Genomic DNA, 13,498 nt, shown 5'->3' with positions numbered 1-13,498 from the left:
GATATATTTTGTGGTGCTGTGACAGCAAATACCTTTCTGAATACTTTTCCTCAGGGGAAGGCACTGTTAGCTCCAAATACATCCGCACATTTATCCCACTTAACCATGTAATCCTAGGTGTTATTGGTGATTTTTTTGTGTTAAGTTAATTATGTTTTGTTTACTCTTCAGTAGCATGCTGTGAGGAGCACAGAAATGTAACTCACGAGCTCTTGACAGGACTGATGAATGGCCACAGACAGAGATATTGGCAGGCTGCTCTCTAGTGCTCTGTCTAGAATTGTTTTCCTAAATAACTCAGAGGGTTGAAATTTGATGAAATCATTTCCATTTGAAGAATGAATGGAAGGGGTAAATGAATGAGGACTCTGGTAATGGAGCAGTTGTGTTTATACTGTTGGACAGTCAAGACAGCATCCTGCATCGTGGTTCCTGTGCAAATTCTGTGCACGGGGCTGTGATTGAGCCCTGTGCAAGTGATTCCTTCTGTAATGGTGGGTGTTCCTGTGAATTAGCCAGTGATTTCCTTATTTTCAGGAGTGGTTAACATGAAAGCCCATCTACAAATGCATGGCTCACAAATGGGTGGTAAGTGGTTTGGAGGGGAGTGAATGACAGCAGGAAGATAGAGCAGTAACCTGTGGTTAGTGTAGATGGAGGCAGGAAAGGTGAAACTGGCTTGCCCCTAGATAAAACCATGTGTGGTTTCATCCTTTCTAAAGACCCTTTTGGAAGCTGTTGATTCTGTACCTGTTACATGTGGTGGTCTGTGAAGGTGTTGGGAGGGTTTGTCCTCACCTTCACTCTTTCAATTCTTTGGGAAGATGCTCTTTGTGAGCCCCACATAGTATTTGGCTGATGAGCTGTGTCATGCAAATGTCACGTGGGAACAGTGATTATTTATGATAGCATAAATCTGCTATTCTTTCTTAACGCCTACAAAAACTCTCTTCAGGAATAGATCTGCTCTCTGAATCTCCTTGTCCTTTGACATACCAAGTGTAGCATACCAAGTTCTTTGTGGAGGTGTAGTTATGTGCAGCCACTAAATAAGTGCCTGTATGACTGCCGTGTCCATGTTTTATGATTTGTTTTCTATAGCAGCTAGGGTACCCAAAAGTATTGGGTTGTTACTCACTGTTTTCTCACTGAAAATGAAAACGTATTGCAATAAAAGTACAGCCGTACTTGATCTTGCTCATATATGTGAAGGCATCTTTTGCCTCAGCCCTGCTTCTCCTTCCACTCATTTTGTCATGCCTGCCTCTTCAGTGTAATGCTGTTTCAAGTTGTGCAAGCTGGAGCTAGAAAATGTGGAGCTTTACTGTATATGCATATAATGCAGCACAGAGCTTAGGGTAATGGAGAACATTTTAAATTATAGCTGTAGAGATTTGAGAAATGGTCATTAAAAACTATGTGTATAAGGATTTCAAATGTAGCTGTTGAAGTATTTGATTAGATCTTGTACTCAATATGGCATACTCGATATGAGAACTAATGCAGTCTAACATCTGTTGCTAATACATCCTGTCACCTGGCAGTAAATGAATAGATACTTATGGGACGTGCAGAAACAAAAGTGTGATTGGAACCATCACTACTACTTTGAAAGAAACATCATAATAATTTATTAACATCATGGTTTCTCTATATAAACATAAAAAAACCCTTTGAATATGAATACTCAGAATGATACTTCATCATGGAAGTTCTAAGCATACAATTAATTTTATAAGATTAGGAGTAAAACCTTCCTTTGAAAAATTGATTTAATAGCATTTGAGTGGACTCACCTTGTGGTTCAGAGAGATGCTAAGGGAAATGCAAGTCAGAGTTCCTAGGAGGAAGTAGGAGGGCTGTGCTCCTCAGAAAGGCTGGGCTGGATGAGGCTGGTACTTGGAATAATGATCCCAGATGAAACAGGTGGGAGCCCATGGGGGCCTTGGCTCTGCAGAGCTGAGAGCTTGGCTCTGTCTGGCCCCACTGCAGTGCAATGTTGCATTTGTGTGAGCAAGAGCTGCACAGAACACGACTGAGATAATCTTTTCCCAGAGGAAGGTGAGCAGTGCATGCTTTTGGAAAAGCAGTGCTCTGCTGTGGCTACAGAACTCTGTTAGAGATGGAAATGAGTGAGAGGACACTCACTTGTTTCTTGGTGCAGACTGCCCGACTCTTCCCGTCCCTTGCAGGGCCACCTGACCCTTGCTCCTCGCAGCACAGCCAGCAGACTCTTCCCTCCTGCAGCCAGCCCCCTTTTGATAGCAGCCATCCTTGCTGGACCTTGCTGGACCTGTTCAGGGCTGTTACAGTGCAACTCATCAGGAGTGAGGTTGCTTGCAATCTGTTCTCTACACTGTGAGAATAGCTTGGCCCTATTGACAGCACTGTATTTTTATGAATACAGAATATTCTTGTCCCTCTAACAGCCTTCACAGCTTTTGTTCTCTGCTGTCTCTGTCTGCTTAACCCAGAGTTTCAAAGGCAATGGCTTGCTTTTATATATCTGATAATGGAGGTTTCTCTCTGCTGAGGTCTGCCTCACCAGTGTGTGTTTTTGTCATTTTCTGACTCCCTCCATTGTAAGGACCTCCAGGGGTTTATCTTTCCATTTGTGGTGTGACACTGAGGACTGAATTCTTGCCTTTAGTCTTGTTTTTGCTAATAATCCTCCTCTTGTTTAAAATAATTAAATAGAAATGTATTAAAAAGGAACATGCTTTTCTAAGTAGCGGTAACTGAGTTTTGAATACCAAGTCTTCTTAATTAAGGTGCTCATCTGGTATTTTTGCATGCTTCAGTTGGCATGAACCTTTCTGTTTGCAAATGTAATTCACATATTTGCTGTTGACTTAGGTGGCCTTTTGTGGAAAATGATCACAGCTTCATATACGGGTATGAATTTGATTAAAATATAAAAAACAATTTGCTGAGCATACCTTAAATAGAGGCAGTTGCTTGTTTGTTTTTTTTTTTTTTCCCTAAATACAACCCAATCTGACTTTACTCGTCTCCTCTCTCTAAAGCATTTGTGAATTCCAGTCTGTAGCTCAGTGAGAGCAGGTGAGAGCTCAGCCCTGTGTCAGGCTGTTGAGGACAGGTAGGAATGGTCTCTGTGTTCTTTCTGGGATAGCAAATCACACACCTGCATTTGGGGTCCCCTGGTGCAATCCTGTTGTGTTTGCCAGGTGGGCATCACTCAGCTGAGCACTGGCTGGTCTGGGAATTCAACTGCCTGAGCTCCCAGGTGCTGGCAAGGCTCACTTTGATTAAAAGTTGTATATTATGTATTGTATCACAGGTTGGGAGATTAGTGAGTAATTGTTGGACTGCTAAAAGCACTTTACAGTGCTGTGAAATACTAAGAGATAAAGCTGAAAGTAGGCAGTAGTAAGTAGAAGCTCGTTTTAAAAAGGCCCTTTTAGATTATGAATTTTAGAAGGAAATGAAAAAGTAAAGCTATCATAACAGTATTGTTCCTAATACAGTGATTATACAAAGTAAATGTTAAAATGCACTTGTTGGTATTGATGTTAATTTAGTTTAGCTGTTGTTTTTTCCCATACCCTTTGTGAGATTTTGTGGTTGATGAATGAACTTCCTTAATTATTTTATTAATATAGGAGATATCAGTAGTCATGGCACTGTGGTTAATAAATACAAACCAGAAGATTAGACAAAATACTTTAAATTGTTTTGCAGATTAACAGGCACTATTCATGCTGGAGTTCTCTTATGACTTTAATCTTGCTGTGGGCACAGAAAGGATTAAACTATTACTTGGTGGCTGGAGTTATTTGATTTCCCCCACTCCCCTGTGAGGACCCCAAAATCCAAACTGTACCCGAAAAATTAGAAGTGTAGACTTCCACTGAAAGCTTTGAGGACATACTTTATGCTGTGATTTGCTTGTGATACATATAAATTCATTCTGAAAAGAAACTTTGTTGTGTGCTTTATCATAAGAATTGAAAGGATTACCCAGTTTGAAATTCCAAATTGCAAGAAAACCTGAGTTGTTTGAGTTCCTCTAGGAAATACATTGTGTGCTCCTGGTACAGTGCGCTGTGTAGCAGAATTTAGCTTTTCCAAGGAATTTCCTTCAGTTTGAGATCAGTTTTCTGAGATGAGAAGCCAGTGGATTGTTCCAGTTTTGGATTTGAGGTTCACCTTAAATTTCAAAGACCTGTTTTGAGACATGGATCTTTTTTTCAGGATTCTATACTGGTCTTTACAACAGAGCCTCACATAAAATTTGGTACCTTGAGGAACAAGAAAGAAAACCTTTGGTGTGCAGTGGAAGAAAAAGAAACATTCATTTAAATGGAAAATGACCAAGAAGAAAATTTGGAAATTCACCCCCCAAAATACATGAAATTCACCCCAGTGAGTGCAAGCACTGCACAGACAAGTGTGTTTCACTCCCCTGGCCCCCAGGAGTAGGGGAGGTGGAGCAGCCCCCAGAGGATGTGCACAGCCTCTCCTGCTGTGGCTGCTGCTGTCTGCCAGGCAGCCCCAGAGCCCTGGGATGTTTTATACCACACGTGCTGCAATAAATAGGCCAGAACTGGGTCCAGGACACTCAGTGCTGAAATGGCAGGGAGAATTAAGCAGGGATTCATTTGAAATCCAATAGCTGCCACTTTAATGGACTCCCTGGCACCCAGTGCTTCTGATGTGTTGTTTTTGTGCAGTTGCACAGGGATATTTTGCACTCCTGCTACAAACACACACCATCTGCCTCAGGTTGGGGAGAACATCCCCTGCAACAAGGATGATGTGCACATGCATTTCTAAGCATTTGCACCCTTTCTTAAAGCCCTCTTTGGAAAAAGGTACTGGAGGAGATTTAAGAATGTGTCTATCCCTGTTTCATTTGGTAATTACATAATTCTTGTCTGTTTGGCTTTCTGTGCTGCAACTGTGCAGATGTGAATTGTGAGTTTAACCCAAAACTTACTGTACCAGTATTTTTGGGCTTATTGAGAACATTAAGACAGAGTTCTGTTGGAAGACTGTTGGATATTATAATCTGACAGTCATTGGTGTGGAAAACAGTTGAATCTATCCTTGTAGATAAGTTTTAGACAGTGCTGTCCATGTGAAATGTTAATATGTGATGTTTTAAATCTTACTTCTGTTGTAACATTTTAAAATTAAACCATTCTTCTTCTAATTAACACTTCAGCTTTTTAATTTTTTTTCCATAAAGCTCATTTTAATTGGAGTAGCATGTATTGCATGTTTTATGAAACACCTTCATTGAAAGTCTTGGATACTTTCCATTCAGGTCCCTATAGACCCATCCAGTTTGAAAATACACTGTTTTATCCTCTCCTTAATTACAGGACTTGGAGCAACTCTCTGTTAACTGTTTTTAAGTTCCACAGGATAATGAGTCTACCAGAAGTAGAGAGTGTACAGCAAAAAACTGTTCACAGGAGGAAGCTTGCTGTTGCTTAGCTACCTGTCTTTTTAATTTGGAATCTCCAGCAATTCCATAATGATTAGTCCTTAAGCTGCTAAATGTATATTGTGCCATTCTGAGCACGCATTTCACCTATGCATTACTGCTGTTATTGTAGGAATAACAGGGGTGTTTGGAATGTTGTGTGAACCACAAACCTAAATATAGAAGCAGTTACTGCTGGTGGGTACAATGGAATTCAGAAAAACTTAAGCAGAAAGTTGCCTGTGCACCTCCAGAGCAGTCCCAAATATGAACAAGTTTTGTGTAATCTGTAGGTAGTGCAACCAGTCTGCAGTACACATTCTCACATCAAACATAATAGTGATTAGATAATAAATTACAGATCAACATACTGTGACACTTAACATGGTTTTGGTCCATTTAGCATTTTCTTGCTAGTGAAAAAATGCCTGACTTGTAAAAATTGCCTGAATCTCACAGAAATGTTCTGAAATAAGACTCTGAACTAGGCAATGGACATAGGAGAATTACTGAATATGTTTTTTTTCTGGAATCTGTGAAAAAAATTACTTAAATTAATGCTATCTGATCAATCCTAAAATTGATATAAAGAGATAGTTTATCTAGGCTCGTGGCCACAGAACTGGTATAATCATAGAAAGAAATTCTGGCTTTTCTAAACCTTTTTCCAGTATGTGATCTAAAAAGGATTTTCATTTGCTGGTAAAGTGAATTCTTTCTTACTATAATAGTCTTTCCCATTAGGAGAAATCTGTGACTCTACCCTTTTGCCTACACAAAAAAATCCACAGCAGCTTCTGCAGCAGCACTCGTGTGTTTGTGGGAGGGCATGCATCCCATCCTGTACCCCACATCCCACATCCCACACCCCATATCCCATATCCCACATCCCACACCCCATATCCCACACCCCATATAGCATATCCCATACCCCATATCCCACTCCCCACACCCCATATCCCACTCCCCACACCCCATATCCCACTCCCCACACCCCATATCCCACTCCCCACACCCCATATCCCACTCCCCATACCCCATCCCTGGACAGCTCGGGTGGGGCTGCTCGGGCTCTGGGTGCCCCGGCGCTGCCAGGGGAAGGAGTTGTTGGGGCACAGCTGGAAGGGCCCTGCCAGCCTGTGTGACAGGCACAGCTGGCTGGCACAGGTATGGGAGCAGTGGCTGCATGTCCCATGCAGATGGGGCCATGCACAGGTGCTAAAAGCAGCTTTTTGTAAAGGAACTCCGGCACTCTTTGCTGCTGAGCTGACGTGCCCACCTAGGCAGAGTTTTGTTACTGAAGGTTTCTGTGTTGTATTTGTTAGGATTTTAGAAAGATGAACTTGTTAGTTTGACAACTAATTATATTTTTAATTTAGTGGTGAACTCTCTTGGGAATCTATGAGCAAGTTAATTTAAACAAAATTGGGTATTGCAGCTCTTGCAGGTATACTTTGTGGATTTAAATGTGAATCTGTGTAATCCCATTTTAGATATTCATAAGGTTTTGATGTCCTCATGGAAAATACTGGCCTATTTCAATATGATTTTGTGCCCAATTAACCATTTAGAGATATTGAGTTACAGATATTCAACAGAGTTGAATATTTTTGCCCTTTTATTGTGGTGTAATATTTATGTATATGTGTCAGTTTCTGGGTCTGTAAATCTTTCTTATTAGGATAATTTATTTTTAAGATTACTGAATATGTAGCTCTTGTACAGCCTCATATAATTTTCGTCATGCCTTCATGGTTTTAATCCTTTACATTTTAACATTGCATCCCCTGATTTTAAACTGACTACATATATATATGTCCTTGATTTCCCAGTGCTGTGGCCTCTCTTCCCTTGCACAATTCCATGGAGACTTCAGTACAAGACATGACAAAATGTAAAACCATACTCATAGATCACCTTATAAATATTTATTCATATAAATTCTTTAAAGAAATTAAATTACGTGTTCTATACAAAATAGGAAAGAGAGGCTTTTAGTGTCACTGGCTGCAAATTGAAGTCATTTGTCTTGAAGGGTCAGGTGCCACTTTGTGGTAAGATACTTGTCTGAGATCCAAGAAGGGAAAGATTGATAGTACAAAGAGATTGATGGAACAGGCACTGCAATATGCATACGAAGTTACAGGTTAATTAGGAAGATTTAAACAAGAAAGTCCCTTTGTGTGGAGAAGTGTCATGTGCTGTTATTCTCAGCAGCGAGGTGTGCTGGCAGCCCTTTGAACAGGCAGAGCTGGTTCTCAGAGCTGTTCAGGTGGAGATGTGCAGTTGGGAGGTGGCAGAGCAGCAGCAGCACACTCAGGGAGTTCAGTGCTTTGCATACAGAGACACCTGCTCTGCTCACAGCTTTGCTTTTGTTGTGGTTGATGTAAATTATAATGCTGGTTTTGTGATTCCTGTATCAGAGTAAAGTCATTAATATTTCAGACTGCCAAGTTCTTTGGGTGTCTCAGGTGATGTGACTGTTTGTTCTACTTTTTAATTGCAGGCAGAGCAAATACTGCAACACTTACAGAAAAATCCTGAATCTAAGAATGTGTGGTTTACAAAGTGGGACCTGAGCAATCAACAAACATTGTTTTTGTGTTGATAGGAAAGCTGTTTTGAAAGAACAGACACTGCAAACTGTTCCTTCTTTCATTAAAGTTCACCAGCCTCCCTGGTATATTTAGCAGAAAACAAGAAGCTTCTCTGTGTGGATTGATGCTGAAAATAAAACAGCAACATCTTTTGTAACAGTTATTCACTTGGCAGAAAGAAAATTTAGATTTGACTTAAATGCAACAAAACCAAAATGGTCTGTGCCCCTTGTGTGTCATTCTGCACAAGGACAAAATGGTGCAAATCTTTCAGCAAGGCAGGAATAAAAATCTCAGCAAGCGCTTCAGTATTTATTATCCTAATGGTAAATCATCCCTGTCTGCCTGGAAGGACTGTAAAACAGACCTGCTGAGGGCAAGAGCAGGCACAGGCCTGAGGGACTGTTATACTGCTAAATACTGTAATTCTGGTATTTTTGTCATGATAGTCTTAACTAAAATTTTGCATTCATATAGTCACCTTATTTTTAGCCCCGGAGACAGATCTTGGGGTACATGGCAGCTCTCGCCCTCTACAATCCATTTCTCTATTCTCTGACTGTGGAGTATCTGAATTTTTGGTTTAGTAAGGGAAGGAAGAAGACAGGCAAGTTTTACCTTGTCTAGTTGCTATGTGTGAAACAGAAAAGGCCTTCAATTGCAGTGTATGGCTTTTTACTGAAGATGAAAAATTTATTGAAGGGAGACAGAAGTTTGAATTGCAGAATATATTTATACATTAGGGAAAGGCAGTTAGACTCAAATGAGGCCTCTGGGAAATGTGATTGACACTAAAAACAGTCCTATTTTGTTTTATGATATTGCAGTAATGATGAGTCTTCACTTGTTATGTGGTCAGATACCTGTTTATTCACATAATTCTGAGTACAAAAGCAGCTGTAAAAAACAGGTGGTGGAAAAACAACACTCTTTTCTTTTTCACATTTTCACTTGTAGGAGCTGTTTCTCATACTTAGAGAATTCTTCTCTTGTATTAACATGAGACCAAATACAAGAAAATCTGTCCAAACAAATGAGTTGGAACACTTCCCATGATAGCAATACACACAGGCAAAGTGGTGTCTCAGGCACAGTTCCAGTGGCCTTTTTGTGGTACTTACCCTCCCTGCTTGAGTGGCTACTCACCTCCCATTAGCCTCCCCACCACATCACAAAGATGCTTCTACTTCAGGAAGAAATACAATTTGTTGGTATTTTGTTCTACTGCAAGGCTTATTTTTTTTTGCACTTGATAAACACAGTGCACTGCTTATTGTGAGAACTAAGTACAATTTTTTTTCTTTTCTGTTTTTTCTTTTTTTTTTTTTTTTTCCAGAAACCAAAGCAAAAGGATTGGCACCCTCCTGGAGGATTTATTTTAGGACTCTGGGCATTGATCATCATGGTTTTCTTCAAAACATATGGAATCAAGCACATGAAACATGTTTTCTGAACTGGAGCAAACAAGATACTTGCATTGGCTGCTACTTTGGGTTCATGGGTATCTCCTGTGTTCTCTGCATGGGGATTATGGTTGTGTTGAAACACTGTGTTGATATCTTCCTTCTAAAGGTTCTTTTGAAGCCATCTCTTCTGCCCCTTCTTCTGGAAAGATTCTAAAAAAATGTTACTGTTATTTGTCTTAATTTAAACATATTTTAATGCTTTTCTGAGCATTTTTTCTTTTTGGTTAAACTTGAAAAAGGGCAGGACTTAAAATCAGTAACAGGATTTCTGTGGTTGCTTCTGGATTGTAAATGGGCAAATTCTTTCCACCATACTTTGAGGTAAATCTTAGAAGAAGTAATCTCTTACTAAAGAACTGGATATTGTGGAGAACTTTATTGAAGATGTCATTCTGTCAACAAGAACTTAACCCACTTTGCAGACTTTGGCATGGCATATTGAAAGCTTTCTTCACAAAAATAAAAATACTCTGGAATATAGTGATTTCTTTTTCCTTATTATTTTTTCTTCCCTGTTAAATAAAACCCTTAGATTAGTCCTTTCATCTTAGGCAGTTTTGAGTCTAGAATTCTAGGAGTTGGTGAAAGTAAAATGAAAATTATGACCTTGCTGAATCTACTTAAAAAGAAAGCCAAAAAACTTGAAAGGACCTCACCATGTCCATTAGAAACCCTTCACAGGTGTTGTATTTTCACTGCATACAGTATGAACTTGGATGCTTTCAGAATTTTCAGTGCACTGGATTTTGCACCAAAGAAAATCGACTCTGGCATCAGGATGAAGAACATTATAAACTGTACCATTGTATTCTGCAGTTTCTGAGCCCTCAGAAAATGTGCTTTGTTGCCTGTGTTTTGTACATTCTAGTTTGGCATATTGATTTGTTCTTCCTGGACATTTACTGATGAATGTATGCTAGAAGGGTTTTGTCTGTATAATACAGTGATATTTGTGAAGAGAAGAGCAAATCTGTGCATGTGTAGAAACACATCAGTCAGTGAGGAGAAGCTTTTGCCCTGTGCTTTTGGAACGTGTTCTCTACCTTAACCAAAATAAAGCTTACCTGATGCAGTCATGGTGTAAGTACTGTACACATATCTCTAAAGTTATTAGGAATTATCTATAATCACAAGTAATATCAGAGTCAGTGTATTTTTCTTAGAATATGGTTCTGAGCGTTTGCTATTGCACAGCACATACAAACCTGAGTGCATAAACATTTTTGTCCTTTTTTCTTCTCTTCCAGCTTGATTGTGGCATCCCAGCCTCAGGTGAGAGTTTTTTATCTCCAAGGATTTTCTAGGCTAGGAGATGTTGAAGGTACAGAATTACCCATTATGGGAAGGTAAACATTTGCCTGCCCCACCTCTTTGTGGCACTTCTTGGTGAAGAACTGGAATTGTTTTCAGTAGCAGGAAGAGGGATTAAACCTAAAGCATTCCTACAGTCCCTACTGATATTATGGGATAGGTAACACTGGATATGTCTTCCCAGTGAGCTGATCAAAAGCTTTTATGTGACTGGTGCTCAGATCCTCCCTGCCAACAACAATGCAACTTAATGGAAAGAGAAACACTCTGTGGGATGGGTCTGAGTAGCATTCCTGGTGCTGGATGTCTGGATCTATTCACAGTGTGCTGGGTTTGGAGGTTGTTTTTTTGGATAATGTCCTTCAAAAGCAATGACTTCATATCCAAAATCTGATACAATCTGACTTTTAATAAAATCAGAAAACCTTTTTTTTCTCCCTGAGCAATTTCTAATACAACAGTCAAGTAAAATCTGCTGTGCACAGACCATGTAGAAATGTATAGACTCAGAAGAGAAATGAATCCTACAGAATTCCTTAGAGGATTTGCTTAGCTTTCATTTCCTAATCCAACTCTTTTTCAATTGTAGTAAATATTTTAATCAAATGTTTAATTTATAGGTAAGTTTTGCCTTACTTTAAAAAGTGTACAAAGTCAAGTTGACAGAGCTTTGTGCCTTGCTTCATTTGCAGTAACACTTATTTGGACTCCTCAGGCCTCACTCAATTTTTCTCTTTCCTTCTTTCAGCCACCTTTTGCAGGAGGTGATAGAGACATCTACAGAACTCAGCCAAATTTTGCCAGTAGCAGTAGATACCAAAGATTCTGTCTTTTTAAAACCTTATCTGCTTAGGGAAAAGGAGGCAATTAGGTGGGTTATTAAAATGCAATTTATGAATAGAGGCACTCAGTAAGTATGCATGTGAAGGTGATTAAATTGAAGTGAGAACAACAGTTTGACTGGAATGCAGCAAACTCTGCTTCAGGCATTTTAAACATTTTTGTATGCACAGAAGTGAGGAGTTGAAATGGATCATTCTGAGACACCATAAAGTTGCCTATGCTACACCTATGAGACAGTATTTTCTATGCTGTGGTAGCTTTTATTCTTTGAACAGTTACAGTCTGAAAGCAAGTACAGGAATGTAACAGAATTGTCTGTAAATGTGTGTTGCATGTTTATTTTTTATTTAAAGTTAGTAATCTTTTCATTTTCCCAGGGAGCCTTCAAGCTCAGTTTGGAAAGTGGCCTCTGGGAGCCAGCCATGCCACACTCAGTCACAAACCATTTGTGTTCTGCAGGCCCAGTGTGCTTTGCAGTATAGATGCTTCCTCCAAGGTGCACAGATGATCTTTCTAATGGAATCCAGAAGACAAGCCAGATGGCAGCAGTTTCCTGATGCTTCTTTGCATGGGAACCTTTTGAGCAGAATTGAATTTCAGCATTTTGTGACTGTGTGGATAGGTCCCATGCCTGCAAAACTCAGTGAACTCATGTCTGCACCCTGTACTGTGGAACTGCATTGACAGGTCCTGCAATGGGCTTTTAAGATATTGTTTAGAACACTCATGGAAGGTAAAAATAGACACTGATAATTTCAGTTTTTCGGCTCTCTTTCTGGATCATATCTTAAAATGCATTTTTATTACTGAATGAAGAATAAGTAGGTCCCCAGTAGGGTTGTGCTCACATCCAGGTGCTTTCCTGTGCCCTGGAGTGCCTGTGACCAGGCCCAAAGGCTGACACAATGTGTGACTAAGCTGTGCTTGTTACAGACTGAAAAATGAGGTTCCTACAAAAAATGAGTGGAGAAAGAAACCTGAGCAGGGGGGAGACAATCAATGTTTCTTGGTCTGTGCCAGCTGAATATTTTCATGTTTAATGACTGTTCTGATGAAATGCTGTTCTCTTGACATAAGCAAATACCAGAGCCTGTTCACAGGTATCCTTACAAACATCATTAGTGATGCTGTGTCTCTTCTGGAGAGTGGAGGGTTTTTTCTTTCAGTTGGTTTTTCCTCCTGAAAGCTGGTATCTGTTATTGATTACTGAAAAGCAAATGTAGTCTGGGTTCAATTCTCTTGCTGAGTGCCTGCACACTGAGGCCATTTCAGTCTTTTGTTTCAGGAGTCAGGGATTTTTATTCTCAGCTATCACATCCACAGAAGTAAATGGAACTTGTGGTCCAAACTGCCTTTGGAGGGGCATCACTGCATGCTGAAGCAGGCTGAGTTACACTAAATCAGTGATTTGCAAAGGGGCTAAGGCCAGGTTCAGCTGTGAATTTATCCTGGATGGAGAGGATTTGTGCAGTGATAAGTACAGATTGCACTGTACTCCTGTGAGAGGGACTGGAAGGACTGGGAGGATACAGGGCAGAAGTGTGCAGCCCTGGCAATCCTGATACTGACAGCAGGTCACTAAGGGGTTTTTTGATGTCAGAGACCTGCTGCATTCTCTTCTCTGATGGGTGCTTAGGGGGAAGAAATAAAAAGGAAGTTTCTGGTCTGAAAGCTTCCCTAATTATCCATTCAGCATGGCTTGAGGAAGTGAGATACTCCAAGTTTCTGGTAAATAGTGAAAATTTCATCCATGTTTGCATTGTGAAGGCAAAAGCTTTTATGTGGTCAGGATTATTTAGATTTGATAAAAATAGATGAAGGCAATCCGC

At 40.0% G+C, this 13,498-nt stretch overlaps 1 protein-coding gene across 1 annotated transcript in view; it reads left to right on the top strand.

Moving 5' to 3' along the window:
* Nucleotides 1–10,587, top strand: part of PIGK (phosphatidylinositol glycan anchor biosynthesis class K) — a 61,973-nt gene extending 51,386 nt beyond the window's left edge. The window contains exon 11 of the mRNA XM_077785396.1: nucleotides 9,386–10,587. Coding sequence (XP_077641522.1) covers nucleotides 9,386–9,502 — 117 coding nt within the window. The 3' untranslated portion in view covers nucleotides 9,503–10,587. The remainder of the gene's footprint in view (nucleotides 1–9,385) is intronic.
* The last annotated feature ends 2,911 nt before the right edge of the window (nucleotides 10,588–13,498 follow it).

This window comes from Lonchura striata, chromosome 9 (genome assembly GCF_046129695.1).
Source record: "Lonchura striata isolate bLonStr1 chromosome 9, bLonStr1.mat, whole genome shotgun sequence".
Classification (NCBI taxonomy): Eukaryota; Metazoa; Chordata; class Aves; order Passeriformes; family Estrildidae; genus Lonchura; species Lonchura striata.
This window is presented reverse-complemented; position numbering and strand designations above follow the sequence as displayed.